The 18,912-nt window shown below is 42.0% G+C and overlaps 2 protein-coding genes across 3 annotated transcripts in view; one reads left to right on the forward strand and one right to left on the reverse strand.

The window, feature by feature from the left end:
- Positions 1 to 3,478, forward strand: part of LOC114370961 (alpha-N-acetylglucosaminidase) — a 41,328-nt gene extending 37,850 nt beyond the window's left edge. Inside the window, exons 18-19 of one of the 2 annotated variants that reach the window (XR_003657973.1) lie at positions 2,812 to 2,890; positions 2,976 to 3,116. Coding sequence is in view for 1 of the 2 variants with exons in the window: in XM_028328360.1 (XP_028184161.1) it covers positions 2,812 to 2,890; positions 2,976 to 3,229 (333 nt within the window). In the remaining variant the exon portion in view is untranslated. Of the gene's footprint in view, positions 1 to 2,811; positions 2,891 to 2,975 lie in introns of both variants that reach the window. The other variant, XM_028328360.1, reaches the window with a different exon arrangement.
- A 3,690-nt stretch (positions 3,479 to 7,168) lies between these two features.
- LOC114371415 (protein MAIN-LIKE 1-like) overlaps positions 7,169 to 18,912 on the reverse strand; it is a 34,096-nt gene continuing 22,352 nt past the window's right edge. Inside the window, exons 2-3 of the mRNA XM_028328870.1 lie at positions 7,605 to 7,769; positions 7,169 to 7,501 (exon numbers count right to left, since the gene is read on the reverse strand). Coding sequence (XP_028184671.1) covers positions 7,169 to 7,501; positions 7,605 to 7,769 — 498 coding nt within the window. The remainder of the gene's footprint in view (positions 7,502 to 7,604; positions 7,770 to 18,912) is intronic.

The raw sequence follows: 18,912 nt of genomic DNA on the forward strand, positions 1-18,912 counted from the left end.
AAATTTTCGCCATTTCCGCCACCCCGCCACGACCGCCATGGCGCCGCCATCCCAAACCCGCAATGCCACCGCTATTCGGTGGCGTTTTTTCGAAAATCCGCCACGGAAAACCGCCATGGCGCCGCCATTTAACAACACTGTTTGTCGGTGACTACCTACGACCACCGTCGCCTATCTTCGGTGACCCTGATACTATAAATGCGCTGACGTCCATGACGCGCGACATCTTCTTGGCTATGTACACGCATGCGCAACAGAACGACAAGTGGAGTAGTGTTAGGAAGTCCCACATTATCTGCCTCAGTTCTTGGGGTGCTGCTTATATATCTGTTGGGCAACTTCACTTAGTGTCAATTGGTTTTAAGTTAAAATCTAACAAGTAGTTTCCGACGCCAGCCCCCCTGTTTGGCTCCTATTTGGTGCTTGTTTGGCTCGTTTAGCTCCTGTTTGAACCCAGTTGCCTCCTATTTGGCTCTTTTTGTTTCTTGTTTGGTCTCATTTGACCTCGTTTTGGGTTTGAATTTTACTACATGTTTCTTATGGGGTGATGCACTTTTTACTGCATTTTACTTGATTAATCGCATGCCCTTGTTCGTCCTCAACAATCACACCCCATACTCTATTTTGTACCCGCAACAGAACCTCTACTTTGTTCCTCTTCGTGTCTTTGGCTGTACTTGTTTTGTCCATGATCTTTCCCCAGGTAAAGATAAACTCATTGCTAAGTCTCTTAAGTGTGTTTTTCTCGGTCACTCTCATCTATAGAAAGGATATCATTGCTACTATCCACAACTTCAACGGTATCTTGTTTCTGTTGATGTCATTTTCTTGGAGTCTACTCCATTCATTTTTGAGACCGTTGTCAGTCTTGCACCGTTGACTGATCAACCTGTTGTTCCTGCTCTGGTCGTTGTCACTGATCCACCACTATTAATTGTTTATTGGTGAAGGCCGCTACATCCACCGGTGATTCCACATACTGATCCCCCAGCATCATCTCCTGCTCCAACCGGCCCTCCAACGATTCCTCCTGCACCTGAATTTACCATTGCCCTAAGCAAAGGTATTTGGGACACTCCCAATTCTAACCCTTTATATGCTTGTACTCTTAATTGTCATCGATTATGTCTTTCCTATTTCTCTTTTATCTCATCTTTGGATTTTGTGTCTATTCCTAAGTCTATAGGTGAAGCTATGGCTGATCTGCGTTGGCGGCAGGCGATGTTGGATGAAATGGCTGCTTTACAGACTAGTGGCACATGGGAGTTGGTTCCTTTGCCTCTAGAAAAGACTATTTTTGGTTGTCACTGGGTTATATAGTGAAGGTTGCCCCAGATGGTATTGATCGGTTCAAAGCCCATTTGGTGACTAAGGGCTATACTCAAATCTTTGGCCTTGACTATGGGAATACCTTTTCCCCTGTAGCCAAGATTACTTATGTTCGTATGTTTCTTGCTATGGCTGTTATTCGTCATTAGCCGCCTATGAAGCACGGGGACGCCTGCTAGGTGGCATTCCTCATTTTCGGTACTGCACAGGGACGGGACGGGTACGGCTAGGGGACGTAATTGACTTATTGGGTACGGCTGACCAAGACGGGGGAGAACGACTTTAATTTGTGGGGACCTATTGGGGACGGTGGTGACCTACACGTGCGTCCCCGTAGTCCAAAATTTTAAAAAAAGGAAAAACATAAAAAAGAGGAAAGAAGACTAAAGAAGAATCGGTTGTCCAAGCAACTTGAAAGCCAAAGATTGAAGGAAAGGAGTCTTGGCACCAAAGTTAGCCCACCAATTCCTAGGATCCAAAGAGTATCTCTTTGTAAGAGAAGTTGGACTTTCAAATGGACCCGTCATAAGTGAGAATTGAGCATACTCATCATAGACTTTATCAAAATCATCATTATTTGGAAATAGTCTCCGAAAGCACTTCATTTTTTCACGAGAGATTTCCTCATCTCTATGAGGAGCAACTCTAGAGTGATCCTCATAAAGCCATCCATCACTATAATACCTTCATTAAGTATAAAACAAAAATAAACATTACACATTTATCAAAAGGAATTATTTTTATTAACATAGAAAGCTAACTTTAAAGAATATATACCTTGGATTCAGTGTTTGTATGATAACAGTAAACACTTCTATAATATGGAAAATAGATTAGGCTTCCTAACTACAGGTTTTGTTGATGGATCCTTGTCCATGGATTTTGGTATAGTCCCCTCATGTTTTTTGTTATTTTCTCTTTAATCAATATATCTGTGGCTTGCTGAGGGTTGTTTAGAGGTGGATGTCAACATTGTTGGGATGCATCCTATTTTCCATGACTACAGCTTGCCATTTTCTATAAACAATGAGATGCTTCATATTTTACTCTCATTGCTCACTATATCTCTGAGAATTGCTATTACTTTTTTAGATTTATTAAATTTAACTCTTAAATGTGCCTCAAAATATAATAAAAGTGAATTGTTATTATCTATAACTATGCATTATTACTTGTAAAATGTTATCGAACAAAGGAAGTTTAGCAACACTTTTGTGGGGGAAAGTGGATCTCCTCCCTTATTCTATACAGCAGAATTCTTTTTATTATTTAAAAAACCTATGCACCCATATTAGTGATATTTTTTTTTGTGTGTGAGAAGGGTATCCTTAATGCCTACTGTTTTCATTCGATAGCAAGTTTCATTTCTCTCTCTCTTTTATTGACTGTACATGAATTAACTAATTCTCATCTTGCTTACCAGTTAGATGACAGTCAATTAAGCAATTGAGATGGTTTAATGCATTTATCTTTTCTCCACAGTATGAATGGAATGCTAGGACGCAAGTGACAATGTGGTTTGATACCAATGAAACTACTCAGAGCAAGCTCCATGATTATGGTAAAACTTCACTTTAAAACTTTGCTATGCTATTCCATTCTTAATTCATGTTTGACGTTTTCTGTTTTGTCTGGTTCCTGATTAGCTAACAAGTTTTGGAGTGGGCTTCTGGAAAGCTACTATCTCCCTCGAGCTTCAACCTATTTTAGTCATTTGACAGAAAGCTTGAGACAAAATGACAAGTTCAAGCTGATTGAGTGGAGAAAACAATGGATTTCACAGTCAAACAAATGGCAGGAAGGTAATGAGCTCTACCCGGTAAAGGCCAAAGGAGATGCTCTGACCATCTCTCAAGCTCTCTATGAAAAGTATTTTCAAAATAAGTTGATAAACCATTAAACTGGAGAATATGAGTGCACAGAACTATTTACATTGTTCCATATTCTTCATACAAAAGTAATATTGAGCCCCCTACCATATTGGGCTGGTTGTGTTGTGTTCTTGTGATACTTGCAATTATTTTCCCAATGCTTGACAGTAGTTGACATTATCTCAGCAATTGAGCTTTCAGATAAATGTGCGTTTCGAATGAATTGTTAGCTAATTATTTTACATGCGTTTATTAAAGATTTAAATATATTTTTGGTACCTAGAATATACTCAATTTTTTCAGATCACTACCCAAGTTATTTATTTATTTTGGTACTTGACATTTCTAAACTTTTACATTTAACACCTGTTATTAGTCTTTCATTAAGTGATGATGTGACCTATCACGCTATCTTTGCCACATCTTGTTGCAATAGTGAGTTGTTGTCTTATGATTTTCCACATAATTATACTTTTTTATTTTTAAAACTTTAAGAAAAAAATCTCCATTAAACACTTCTCGATCTCCCTCTCACTTCGAGCACTGGGACCTCTGTCTTCAGTTGCATTGCAAACACCTCCGTGACAGTTGCCTTATTCCTCGCATCACACTCCCACCCGTTGTCGTCAGCCTCGTCAATGATCTCCTCTCCTTTGCGAAATGAAGAACAACAGATATGATAACTCCACATTTTCTTTCCTCCTAACTTTTTATTTTTCAGGAAAATTATATCCTTATTTTTTGTGCTTGTTAATGGATAAATGATCGGAGGTAAAATTCACAAGTTTCTTAAAGTTATGAGTAAAATATGCTAAATTAATTTGTTGGGTAAAATTCACCAAAAGTTAAAAAGTTGGAGATAAAAAAAATGCAATTAAGTCTAATAAAAATGTCTTCCTAAATTTTTATAGAATGAGAAATAAACTAACTTGTCAAAAGTAGCATGTGTAGTAGTCTTTTGAGTTAATTAAGTTTTTAACCTTTAAACTTTTCAAATTGCGGGTTTTAGTCCTTAAAAAGAATTTTGACTGATCAAAGTTCCTAAAGTTTTTTTTTCATTACAACTTTTAGTCTCTATCGCTAAATGATGACATCATGATCTCTGAAACTGTCACTTTTTATTTTTATTATTTAATGCGGTTCATTTTCTATATGTTAAAAGTCACCCAAAATTGCTTTGGAACTTTATTGAAAGGTATTAAACATTTTCTAGCACCTAAAAGGCATAAAAAAATTGCTTCTCTAATACTCCAACCTTTGTATCCGAGATTAATCTCTCTGTTCCACCCACAAAATACAATCACATGGTAATAATAATGGGATATCAACAACAAGAAGGAAAATGCAGCAAAATATTTTTTAATGGAATCAAACATTTTATTTAAAAATCTAAACCCAAAAATCCTATTCATATTCCCATTGCAAATGCTTGACTTGGCCCTCCACATTCTCACCCTCTTCAACCTATATTGCACTTCCCACTACGCTCGTCGTATACCTCGCCACCACCCTTTCTAACTCCACTGACGCCACCTTCACTGCAACTGCATTGCCCTCTACTCAAAGCCACGCTAAGCCCCAAAGAAGACCTAAACACGATGCTAGTGTTAAATCAATGCTTGATAGTCTCCTAGTTGAAAATCATTACTTGTTTAAGCACAACAACCACATGTGCTACGACAAAGCTAGAAGAAGTCAAAACAACCAGATTCAAGGTTTGGCAATTGGGTTTTAGGCTTATTTAATTAGGATGTGAGTGTTGAAGAGATATGTAAGGCACAAAGAAGGTCCTACTTCAGTCATGGCTATTGGCACTGCCACTCCTCCTAACTGTGTGATAGGGGTGTACACGGCTGGAGTTGGGCTGGGTTTGACTTAAACCATCACCCAACCCAATCAAAAAATTTCAACTTAGATTGTGTTGAGTTTGAATTTTTTTTACCAAATCTAACCCAAATCAATTTGATCATGAATGAGTTGAATTGAGTTTGGTCAATTGGGTCACAACATTTTAAAAATAATTTTATTTTGCAAAATTTATATTTGAATAAATTGCGCAAAAATTAAAACAAATTGAATAATAAATATGTACTAGTCTCAAATGGACTTTTTTAAAAAATTTGAATTGTTTCGTGGCTTATAACCAACATCCTTCATGTCCACAGTCCATTTTTTCAAGACATGATATATCTCACCACTTTGAGGATGTTTCTCATCTGAAGTACTTCACACACCCATCAATAGTGATATAAAATAAAACTGAAAATAATATACAGTTTGTTTGGATAGCAAAATAAAATTGAATTTTGATTTTGTGTATATTATTATTATTATTATTATTATTATTATTATTATTATTATTATTATTATTATTATGTTCAGGTTGGGTTGGGTCATGGGCCTAAAATACAAAGAGTGTTGCTAGGTGCAACCAGCATTCTTAAAAAATGGCAAAATTGCCCTTGCTTGGTTTTCCTCATACGGATCAACTTGATCCGTAAGTTGATCTGTAAGAGACTTTCGGATCAACTTGATCCGTAATTTCCGGATCAAGTTGATCCGAAAGTCTCTTACGGATCAAGTTGATTCGAAAGTCTCTTACGGATCAAGTTGATTCGGAAGTCTCTTACAGATCAACTTACGGATCAAGTTGATCCGGAAGTCTCTTACGGATCAAGTTGATCCGTAAGAGGAAAAATAATTATAATATACTTTAAAGATACAACATATTTATTTATAATATAATTAAATCTATTTTTTTATTTTATTAATTATAATATATTTATAAATATTGATTTATTATAAATAATTAATTTTTTAATATTTTTTTTAGAATAAATTTGTTTAGAAGATGATATTAAAAACTTACTCAGTCCCATTATAATTATTGTTTAAGGTTATTTTATACATATTAATAAAAATCAATAAATACATAAAAGATAATATTATAAAGAATTAATCATACCATTATTAATGTTATAAAGAATATAAAAAAATAATTAGTATTATATTAAAAATTAAAATATTAACTACTTTATAATACATTTTTTTACATGATCATTAGTATAAGTGGGAAAATAGTAATTATAAGAGAATTTAAAAATATTAGTACGTTATATAAAATCTTAGATAACGAATGATGTCCATTTTTTGTTTAATTTTTATTTACACCCTTTTCAACTTCTTTATTTCAATTATATTTAAAGTTATATTTTAAATTATTTTTTATTAGTTGGTAAACTAAGTTAACTAGATCATTTTAATAACACGAGCGTATATAAACACAAATGGAATACACAATCAATGAAAATAAATAAAACTAACATTAGTAATGAAAATAAATAAAATCAACAATACTCATGAAATGAGTTCATGTACAATATCTGTATATACAAGGAATATCAATGTAAAATATGTACATAAACTACGCCTGATCAGTGCGCCGCCTGCGTCTACACCTAACGTATACTAGATGGTCCTGTGTCACACTCCTGGCCAATCTGAGGCATTCTTCGATTACCTCATGTGTCGATGAGCCAGGCGTGACCACCCCTAGACTCAGATGGCGCTCCAACCTCTCAGCAATGTCATCACAAACTTCCTGTTACATACAAAACAAACTGATTACACAAATTATTATGCAAATATTGAGGTAAATGGTGTAAATTATTAGTATTACTTACCATTGCATGTCTGGGCTCCTCCACAGATGTCAACGATGCTCCTGGCTCCGGCACGTGAGGGATATCCGTCTGCGGGGCCTGAGGGGCGACTCGGGGCTGCGGGGCGTGACCATGAGGTAGATGATCTAATGCGTGGCCTGGTGTCATGAAAGGATGAGAGATGCGGAAGAACCAGTCGATGTAGTCACTGGAACACGCCCCTGGCATAACGCACACCTCACCTGCAGGTACGATATGATCCTCGTAGTGCATCCATCTATCGTGTATATCATCATATGAGACCCATTAATCGATAGGAGGAGCAGGAATGGTCTGCGTGTAGCCAAACTGCCGCACGACCCTCTCCGGTCGGTAATAAACAGCAACAGGCCCCCAACGCAAGAGACCGGAATAGCATGATCTGACGTGGAAGTCCCGGACTTCCTGATGCTCCCCATAAGGGATCCAACAGACATCCGGAATCCGGAGTCGGTCCAGGCACTCCCTGTACGACGGCGTGCGAAAGCTCTTCACGGTCTTCTTCGTTGCAGTCCACCTGCACGCACGCGGAGAAGCCTCGTCGTAGTCCTGATCAGCGGTGGACTCCGCGACCGAGGGAAAGTGCTCGTAAATCCAGCACTACAGATGTAACATTCAAATTATAAACATTAATAATGAAAGTGTAACAAAATTTAAAGTTGAACATTTTTTAGCCTGAATGAATGAAAAAAATATTTATTACCTGCAGCAGTGTGATGTAATCACCAAGCTGTCGACTGTGGCTCATAGATGCATCGTTCAGCTGGTCGTACATATGAACCAAAGCAGCCACTCCCCAGGCGTACCTCTCTGTCATACTGAGGTCACGAAGGGCCTCCAAGTAGACAACATGGACATTGGTTGCACTCTTGTTAGCAAACAGAGTGCAACCCAGTAGGTGAAGAAGATATGCGTGAGCCGCAGCTGTCCAATGACCTGCCTGGCATCGGTGCTGATATATATCACTGTCGCAACGTGCCCTTCACGGGCGAGCGAGGGCGAGGCTCACGGGTGTGCTTTCCAAAGGAGGAAAGGTGCGCGGAGTCGCCACCAACGTTTATTTGTGGGAAACGTCGGAAAAACCGAAGGAAACCGGTCAAAATGAAAATTCTAAGTTCGGGAGTTGTATTTACGCTTGAGGAAGGTATTAGCACCTCTCACGTTTGTCCCAAAGGACAACAGCCTATTTTTTAGAATGGTGAAATTGTGTTATCTTAACTTTTATTTCTTTTTATTTTTTGAGGTCGACAAAAGCGGGGCTCTTGCTCCTACGTACCCTCCATCAAAGAGGAAATCAGACCTACGTAGTTCTTCCTTATGCGTGAATCAAGTGATTCTTTTTACTTGAGGGGTGATCATTTTAAGGCGTTGGACCTTAAAAATGATCCTTTTTACTTAGTAAGACACTGACATGATGAACTTTCAAAAACCTATTTTTGTGGACGAGCTTGACTAGGCGAGTTTGGTTTTAGCCTTAGTTTCACTTTAGTTATTAGTCAATTCGATTAAGAATGAGAAATCCCAAAGAGAAAACGTCCGATTGATTTTTCGCTTTACTTTACTAAAAGGTATTTTTTTGATTATTATATTATTATTTTACCTCCTTTTTTTGATTTCCAACGTGGTTACGGCACGACCGAACGGTCGAAATTCATTTTAACCAAAATTAACGGATGATACAATTCAAACGATCGGTGGAAATTTATTTTATTTTTAGATTAAGCGAGAAATGACTTAAATAAATGGCTTAAGCACGTCAAAAGGGGGTATAAAAAGCAAATGAAAACGAGAATAAAAATACATGAAACAAAATGTGGACCACCACAGGTACATAGAATGAATTGAAAAGCTTGGTTTGAGGTACTTACCCGTTGAAGACTGAAGAAAACGAAGAACGAACGATGAATCTTGAAGAACGGTCGAGAATCTTCGCGTAATTACTCACGGAAACGTTACGGAAGCGTCTCGGCTTGGATTTTCTTCACGGAAATAATTTTCCTCAGCAATTTCGAGAGAGAGAGAAGTGCCTAAGGGGCTGACCCTTTTCTTCTTCACTTCTCCCCCTATTTATAGCAAAATAGGGGAGAAGCTTGCCACCCAGCTCGCCCAGGAGAGCAAGGTTGCTTCCTCCAGAAGCAACGGCCTTCTGGAGGAATCTTCTGCCCAAGTGGGTCTGGTTGCTATTTGCACCCCTCTTCTATTTTTTTGTAATTCTTTTTCCGTAACGTTACGAAACTTTACGAATTTCGTAACGATACTTATTTTCCTTCCACAAGGTTACGAATCCTTATGGATTAGGTATTTACTCTTTTTTTTTAGCTTTCGAAGAAGTTACGGAAACTCACAGATTGCGCAAAAACACCTCTTTTCGATTTCCGCCACATTACGGAATTTCACGGATCGCGCAAGCCTGCTTCCTTTTGATTTCTGAGACGTCTCGGGACTTCATTTATTGCGTGTCATCAAGTAATAATCCCCGGAAAAAATTAGGGTATGACAGTTGCCCCTCTTTACTTACCTCTCATCGGAGATAAGAGGAAAGCAAAGATAGGACACTGATTTCGTCCGCCCTGCCCTTTCCGTGATGATGACTCTCGTCTCTACTCCTTCTTTTTTCTTCTGCACAAAACAAAATACAAACAACAACAAGAACAACAAATATAATATACATATACACATATACACATATTTGGTGAAGGAACCGATCCGGAAAATAACAGAATAACGTGCTTCCCAGAGACTTTGCGCTTGATAAAGGAGGACAAATGAACAACGCTAGGAAATGACATTCATGGGGCTCCGAAAAAGGGTGAGAATGGAGGATTGCCTTGAGGGTCCTCACTTAGGCAATCATGAAACACAGTTCCAAACTCGAAAGTGGAGGACACATGAACAGCGCTAGGCAATAACATTCATGGGGCTCCGAAAAACGGTGAGAATGGAGGATTGCCTTGAGGGTCCTCACTTAGGCAATCACGAAACAAAACTCCAAACTCGAAGATGGAGGACACATGAACAACCCTAAGCAATAACATTCATGTGGCTCCGAAAAAGAGTGAGAATGGAGGATTGCCTTGAGGGTCCTCACTTAGGCAAACATGAAACTCAGCTCTAAACTCGAAAATGGAGGACACATGAACAGCCCTAAGCAATAACATTCATGTGACTCCGAAAAAGGGGTGAGAATGGAGGATTGCCTTGAGGGTCCTCACTTAGGCAATCATGAAACTCAGCTCCAAACTCGAAAATGGAGGACACATGAACAGCCCTAGGCAATAACATTCATGTGGCTCCGAAAAAAGGTGAGAATGGAGGATTGCCTTGAGGGTCCTCACTTAGGCAATCATGAAACACAGCTCCAAACTCGAAAGTGGAGGACACATGAACAGCGCTAGGCAATAACATTCATGGGGCTCCGAAAAAGGGTGAGAATGGAGGATTGCCTTGAGGGTCCTCACTTAGGCAATCATGAAACTCAGCTCCAAACTCGAAAGTGGAGGACACATGAACAACCCTAAGCAATAACATGCCTGTGGCTCCGAAAAAGAGTGAGAATGGAGGATTGCCTTGAGGGTCCTCACTTAGGCAATCATGAAACTCAACTCCAAACTCGAAAATGGAGGACACATGAACAGCCCTAAGCAATAACATTCATGTGGCTCCGAAAAAGGGTGAGAATGGAGGATTGCCTTGAGGGTCCTCACTTAGGCAATCATGAAACTCAGCTCCAAACTCGAAAATGGAGGACACATGAACAGCCCTAGGCAATAACATTCATGTGGCTCCGAAAAAAGGTGAGAATGGAGGATTGCCTTGAGGGTCCTCACTTAGGAAATCATGAAACACAGCTCCAAACTCGAAAGTGGAGGACACATGAACAGCGCTAGGAAATAACATTCATGGGGCTCCGAAAGAGGGTGAGAATGGAGGATTGCCTTGAGGGTCCTCACTTAGGCAATCATGAAACGCAACTCCAAACTCGAAGATGGAGGACACATGAACAGCCCTAAGCAATAACATTCATGTGGCTCCGAAAAAGGGTGAGAATGGAGGATTGCCTTGAGGGTCCTCACTTAGGCAATCATGAAACTCAGCTCCAAACTCAAAAATGGAGGACACACGAACAACCCTAGGCAATAACATTCATGTGGCTCCGAAAAAGGGTGAGAATGGAGGATTGCCTTGAGGGTCCTCACTTAGGCAATCATGAAACACAGCTCCAAACTCGAAAGTGGAGGACACATGAACAACCCTAAGAAATAACATTCATGTGACTCCGAAAAAGGTGAGAATGGAGGATTGCCTTGAGGGTCCTCACTTAGGCAATTATGAAACTCAGCTCCAAACTCGAAAATGGAGGACACATGAACAACCCTAAGCAATAACATTCATATGGCTCCGAAAAAGGGTGAGAATGGAGGATTGCGTTGAGTGTCCTCACTTAGGCAATCATGAAACACAGCTTCAAACTCGAAAGTGGAGGACACATGAACAGCCCTAAGCAATAACATTCATGTGACTCCGGAAAAGGGTGAGAATGGAGGATTGCCTTGAGGGTCCTCACTTAGGCAATCATGAAACTCAGCTCCAAACTCGAAAATGGAGGACACATGAACAGCCCTAGGCAATAACATTCATGTGGCTCCGAAAAAGGGTGAGAATGGAGGATTGCCTTGAGGGTCCTCACTTAGGCAATCATGAAACACAGCTCCAAACTCGAAAGTGGAGGACACATGAACAGCCCTAGGCAATAACATTCATGTGGCTTCGAAAAAGCGTGAGAATGGAGGATTGCCTTGAGGGTCCTCACTTAGGCAATCATGAAACACAGCTCCAAACTCGAAAGTGGAGGACACATGAACAGCCCTAAGCAATAACATTCATGTGACTCCGGAAAAGGGTGAGAATGGAGGATTGCCTTGAGGGTCCTCACTTAGACAATCATGAAACTCAGCTCCGTACTCGAAAGTGGAGGACACATGAACAGCCCTAGGCAATAACATTCATGTGGCTCCGAAAATGGGTTAGAATGGAGGATTGCCTTGAGGGTCATCACTTAGGCAATCATGAAACTCAGCTCCAAACTCAAAAGTGGAGGACACATGAACAGCCCTAAGCAATAACATTCATGTGGCTCCGAAAAAGGGTGAGAATGGAGGATTGCCTCTAGGGTCCTCACTTAGGCAATCATGAAACTCAGCTCCAAATTCGAAAGTGGAGGACACATGAACAACCCTAAGCAAAAACATTCATGTGGCTCCGAAAAAGGGTGAGAATGGAGGATTGCCTTGAGGGTCCTCACTTAGGCAATCATGAAACTCAGCTCCAAACTCGAAAATGGAGGACACATGAACAGCCCTAGGCAATAACATTCATGTGGCTCCGAAAAAAGGTGAGAATGGACGATTGCCTTGAGGGTCCTCACTTAGGCAATCGTGAAACACAGCTCCAAATTCGAAAGTGGAGGACACATGAACAGCGCTGGGCAATAACATTCATGGGGCTCCGAAAGAGGGTGAGAATGGAGGATTGCCTTGAGGGTCCTCACTTAGGCAATCATGAAACACAGCTCCAAACTCGAAAGTGGAGGACACATGAACAACCCTAAGAAATAACATTCATGTGACTCCGAAAAAGGTGAGAATGGAGGATTGCCTTGAGGGTCCTCACTTAGGCAATCATGAAACTCAGCTCCAAACTCGAAAATGGAGGACACATGAACAACCCTAAGCAATAACATTCATATGGCTCCGAAAAAGGGTGAGAATGGAGGATTGCGTTGAGTGTCCTCACTTAGGCAATCATGAAACACAGCTTCAAACTCGAAAGTGGAGGACACATGAACAGCCCTAAGCAATAACATTCATGTGACTCCGGAAAAGGGTGAGAATGGAGGATTGCCTTGAGGGTCCTCACTTAGGCAATCATGAAACTCAGCTCCAAACTCGAAAATGGAGGACACATGAACAGCCCTAGGCAATAACATTCATGTGGCTCCGAAAAAGGGTGAGAATGGAGGATTGCCTTGAGGGTCCTCACTTAGGCAATCATGAAACACAGCTCCAAACTCGAAAGTGGAGGACACATGAACAGCCCTAGGCAATAACATTCATGTGGCTTCGAAAAAGCGTGAGAATGGAGGATTGCCTTGAGGGTCCTCACTTAGGCAATCATGAAACACAGCTCCAAACTCGAAAGTGGAGGACACATGAACAGCCCTAAGCAATAACATTCATGTGACTCCGGAAAAGGGTGAGAATGGAGGATTGCCTTGAGGGTCCTCACTTAGACAATCATGAAACTCAGCTCCGTACTCGAAAGTGGAGGACACATGAACAGCCCTAGGCAATAACATTCATGTGGCTCCGAAAATGGGTTAGAATGGAGGATTGCCTTGAGGGTCATCACTTAGGCAATCATGAAACTCAGCTCCAAACTCAAAAGTGGAGGACACATGAACAGCCCTAGGCAATAACATTCATGTGGCTCCGAAAAAAGGTGAGAATGGACGATTGCCTTGAGGGTCCTCACTTAGGCAATCGTGAAACACAGCTCCAAATTCGAAAGTGGAGGACACATGAACAGCCCTAGGCAATAACATTCCTGTGGCTTCGAAAAAGCGTGAGAATGGAGGATTGCCTTGAGGGTCCTCACTTAGGCAATCATGAAACACAGCTCCAAACTCGAAAGTGGAGGACACATGAACAGCCCTAAGCAATAACATTCATGTGACTCCGGAAAAGGGTGAGAATGGAGGATTGCCTTGAGGGTCATCACTTAGGCAATCATGAAACTCAGCTCCAAACTCAAAAGTGGAGGACACATGAACAGCCCTAGGCAATAACATTCATGTGGCTCCGAAAAAAGGTGAGAATGGACGATTGCCTTGAGGGTCCTCACTTAGGCAATCGTGAAACACAGCTCCAAATTCGAAAGTGGAGGACACATGAACAGCCCTAGGCAATAACATTCATGTGGCTCCGAAAAAAGGTGAGAATGGACGATTGCCTTGAGGGTCCTCACTTAGGCAATCGTGAAACACAGCTCCAAATTCGAAAGTGGAGGACACATGAACAGCCCTAGGCAATAACATTCCTGTGGCTTCGAAAAAGCGTGAGAATGGAGGATTGCCTTGAGGGTCCTCACTTAGGCAATCATGAAACACAGCTCCAAACTCGAAAGTGGAGGACACATGAACAGCCCTAGGCAATAACATTCATGTGGCTCCGAAAATGGGTTAGAATGGAGGATTGCCTTGAGGGTCATCACTTAGGCAATCATGAAACTCAGCTCCAAACTCAAAAGTGGAGGACACATGAACAGCCCTAGGCAATAACATTCATGTGGCTCCGAAAAAAGGTGAGAATGGACGATTGCCTTGAGGGTCCTCACTTAGGCAATCGTGAAACACAGCTCCAAATTCGAAAGTGGAGGACACATGAACAGCCCTAGGCAATAACATTCCTGTGGCTTCGAAAAAGCGTGAGAATGGAGGATTGCCTTGAGGGTCCTCACTTAGGCAATCATGAAACACAGCTCCAAACTCGAAAGTGGATGACACATGAACAGCCCTAAGCAATAACATTCATGTGACTCCGGAAAAGGGTGAGAATGGAGGATTGCCTTGAGGGTCCTCACTTAGACAATCATGAAACTCAGCTCCGTACTCGAAAGTGGAGGACACATGAACAGCCCTAGGCAATAACATTCATGTGGCTCCGAAAATGGGTTAGAATGGAGGATTGCCTTGAGGGTCATCACTTAGGCAATCATGAAACTCAGCTCCAAACTCAAAAGTGGAGGACACATGAACAGCCCTAAGCAATAACATTCATGTGGCTCCGAAAAAGGGTGAGAATGGAGGATTGCCTCTAGGGTCCTTACTTAGGCAATCATGAAACTCAGCTCCAAATTCGAAAGTGGAGGACACATGAACAACCCTAAGCAAAAACATTCATGTGGCTCCGAAAAAGAGTGAGAATGGAGGATTTCCTTGAGGGTCCTCACTTAGGCAATCATGAAACTCAGCTCCAAACTCGAAATGGAGGACACATGAACAAACCTAAGCAATAACATTCATGTGGCTCCGAAAAAGGGTGAGAATGGAGGATTGCCTTGAGGGTCCTCACTTAGGCAATCATGAAACTCAGCTCCAAACTCGAAAATGGAGGACACATGAACAGCCCTAGGCAATAACATTCATGTGGCTCCGAAAAAAGGTGAGAATGGACGATTGCCTTGAGGGTCCTCACTTAGGCAATCGTGAAACACAGCTCCAAATTCGAAAGTGGAGGACACATGAACAGCGCTAGGCAATAACATTCATGGGGCTCCGAAAGAGGGTGAGAATGGAGGATTGCCTTGAGGGTCCTCACTTAGGCAATCATGAAACACAGCTCCAAACTCGAAAGTGGAGGACACATGAACAACCCTAAGAAATAACATTCATGTGACTCCGAAAAAGGTGAGAATGGAGGATTGCCTTGAGGGTCCTCACTTAGGCAATCATGAAACTCAGCTCCAAACTCGAAAATGGAGGACACATGAACAACCCTAAGCAATAACATTCATATGGCTCCGAAAAAGGGTGAGAATGGAGGATTGCGTTGAGTGTCCTCACTTAGGCAATCATGAAACACAGCTTCAAACTCGAAAGTGGAGGACACATGAACAGCCCTAAGCAATAACATTCATGTGACTCCGGAAAAGGGTGAGAATGGAGGATTGCCTTGAGGGTCCTCACTTAGGCAATCATGAAACTCAGCTCCAAACTCGAAAATGGAGGACACATGAACAGCCCTAGGCAATAACATTCATGTGGCTCCGAAAAAGGGTGAGAATGGAGGATTGCCTTGAGGGTCCTCACTTAGGCAATCATGAAACACAGCTCCAAACTCGAAAGTGGAGGACACATGAACAGCCCTAGCAATAACATTCATGTGGCTTCGAAAAAGCGTGAGAATGGAGGATTGCCTTGAGGGTCCTCACTTAGGCAATCATGAAACACAGCTCCAAACTCGAAAGTGGAGGACACATGAACAGCCCTAAGCAATAACATTCATGTGACTCCGGAAAAGGGTGAGAATGGAGGATTGCCTTGAGGGTCCTCACTTAGACAATCATGAAACTCAGCTCCGTAACTCGAAAGTGGAGGAAACATGAACAGCCCTAGGCAATAACATTCATGTGGCTCCGAAAATGGGTTAGAATGGAGGATTGCCTTGAGGGTCATCACTTAGGCAATCATGAAACTCAGCTCCAAACTCAAAAGTGGAGGACACATGAACAGCCCTAAGCAATAACATTCATGTGGCTCCGAAAAAGGGTGAGAATGGAGGATTGCCTCTAGGGTCCTCACTTAGGCAATCATGAAACTCAGCTCCAAATTCGAAAGTGGAGGACACATGAACAACCCTAAGCAAAACATTCATGTGGCTCCGAAAAAGAGTGAGAATGGAGGATTTCCTTGAGGGTCCTCACTTAGGCAATCATGAAACTCAGCTCCAAACTCGAAATGGAGGACACATGAACAAACCTAAGCAATAACATTCATGTGGCTCCGAAAAAGGGTGAGAATGGAGGATTGCCTTGAGGGTCCTCACTTAGGCAATCATGAAACTCAGCTCCAAACTCGAAAATGGAGGACACATGAACAGCCCTAACAATAACATTCATGTGGCTCCGAAAAAAGGTGAGAATGGAGGATTGCCTTGAGGGTCCTCACTTAGGCAATCATGAAACACAGCTCCAAACTCGAAAATGGAGGACACATGAACAGCGCTAGGCAATAACATTCATGTGGCTCCGAAAAAGGGTGAGAATGGAGGATTGCCTTGAGGGTCCTCACTTAGGAAATCATGAAATACAACTCCAAACTCGAAGATGGAGGACACATGAACAGCCCTAAGCAATAACATTCATATGGCTCCGAAAAAGGGTGGGAATGGAGGATTGCCTTGAGGGTCCTCACTTAGGCAATCATGAAACTCAGCTCCAAACTCGAAAATGGAGGACACATGAACAGCCCTAAGCAATAACATTCATGTGGCTCCGAAAAAGGGTGAGAATGGAGGATTGCCTTGAGGGTCCTCACTTAGGCAATCATGAAACACAGCTCCAAATTCGAAAGTGGAGGACACATGAACAGCCTAAGCAATAACATTCATGTGGCTCCGAAAAGGGTGAGAATGGAGGATTGCCTTGAGGGTCCTCACTTAGGCAATCATGAAACACAGCTCCAAACTCGAAATGGAGGACACATGAACAGCCCTAAGCAATAACATTCATGTGGCTCCGAAAAAGGGTGAGAATGGAGGATTGCCTTGAGGGTCCTCACTTAGGCAATCATGAAACTCAGCTCCAAACTCGAAAATGGAGGACACATGAACAGCCCTAAGCAATAACATTCATGTGGCTCCGAAAAAGGGTGAGAATGGAGGATTGCCTTGAGGGTCCTCACTTAGGCAATCATGAAACCAGCTCCAAACTCGAAAATGGAGGACACATGAACAGCCCTAAGCAATAACATTCATGTGGCTCCGAAAAAGGGTGAGAATGGAGGATTGCCTTGAGGGTCCTCACTTAGGCAATCATGAAACACAGCTCCAAACTCGAAATGGAGGACACATGAACAGCCCTAAGCAATAACATTCATGTGGCTCCGAAAAAGGGTGAGAATGGAGGATTGCCTTGAGGGTCCTCACTTAGGCAATCATGAAACTCAGCTCCAAACTCGAAAATGGAGGACACATGAACAGCCCTAAGCAATAACATTCATGTGGCTCCGAAAAAGGGTGAGAATGGAGGATTGCCTTGAGGGTCCTCACTTAGGCAATCATGAAACACAGCTCCAAACTCGAAAGTGGAGGACACATGAACAGCCCTAGCAATAACATTCATGTGGCTCCGAAAAAGGGTGAGAATGGAGGATTGCCTTGAGGGTCCTCACTTAGGCAATCATGAAACCAGCTCCAAACTCGAAATGGAGGACACATGAACAGCCCTAAGCAATAACATTCATGTGGCTCCGAAAAAGGGTGAGAATGGAGGATTGCCTTGAGGGTCCTCACTTAGGCAATCATGAAACTCAGCTCCAAACTCGAAAATGGAGGACACATGAACAGCCCTAGCAATAACATTCATGTGGCTCCGAAAAAGGGTGAGAATGGAGGATTGCCTTGAGGGTCCTCACTTAGGCAATCATGAAACACAGCTCCAAACTCGAAAATGGAGGACACATGAACAGCCCTAAGCAATAACATTCATGTGGCTCCGAAAAAGGGTGAGAATGGAGGATTGCCTTGAGGGTCCTCACTTAGGCAATCATGAAACACAGCTCCAAACTCGAAATGGAGGACACATGAACAGCCCTAAGCAATAACATTCATGTGGCTCCGAAAAAGGGTGAGAATGGAGGATTGCCTTGAGGGTCCTCACTTAGGCAATCATGAAACCAGCTCCAAACTCGAAATGGAGGACACATGAACAGCCCTAAGCAATAACATTCATGTGGCTCCGAAAAAGGGTGAGAATGGAGGATTGCCTTGAGGGTCCTCACTTAGGCAATCATGAAACCAGCTCCAAACTCGAAATGGAGGACACATGAACAGCCCTAAGCAATAACATTCATGTGGCTCCGAAAAAGGGTGAGAATGGAGGATTGCCTTGAGGGTCCTCACTTAGGCAATCATGAAACCAGCTCCAAACTCGAAAATGGAGGACACATGAACAGCCCTAAGCAATAACATTCATGTGGCTCCGAAAAAGGGTGAGAATGGAGGATTGCCTTGAGGGTCCTCACTTAGGCAATCATGAAACCAGCTCCAAACTCGAAAATGGAGGACACATGAACAGCCCTAAGCAATAACATTCATGTGGCTCCGAAAAAGGGTGAGAATGGAGGATTGCCTTGAGGGTCCTCACTTAGGCAATCATGAAACACAGCTCCAAACTCGAAAATGGAGGACACATGAACAGCCCTAAGCAATAACATTCATGTGGCTCCGAAAAAG

Source organism: Glycine soja, chromosome 10, assembly GCF_004193775.1.
Source record: "Glycine soja cultivar W05 chromosome 10, ASM419377v2, whole genome shotgun sequence".
NCBI lineage: Eukaryota > Viridiplantae > Streptophyta > Magnoliopsida > Fabales > Fabaceae > Glycine > Glycine soja.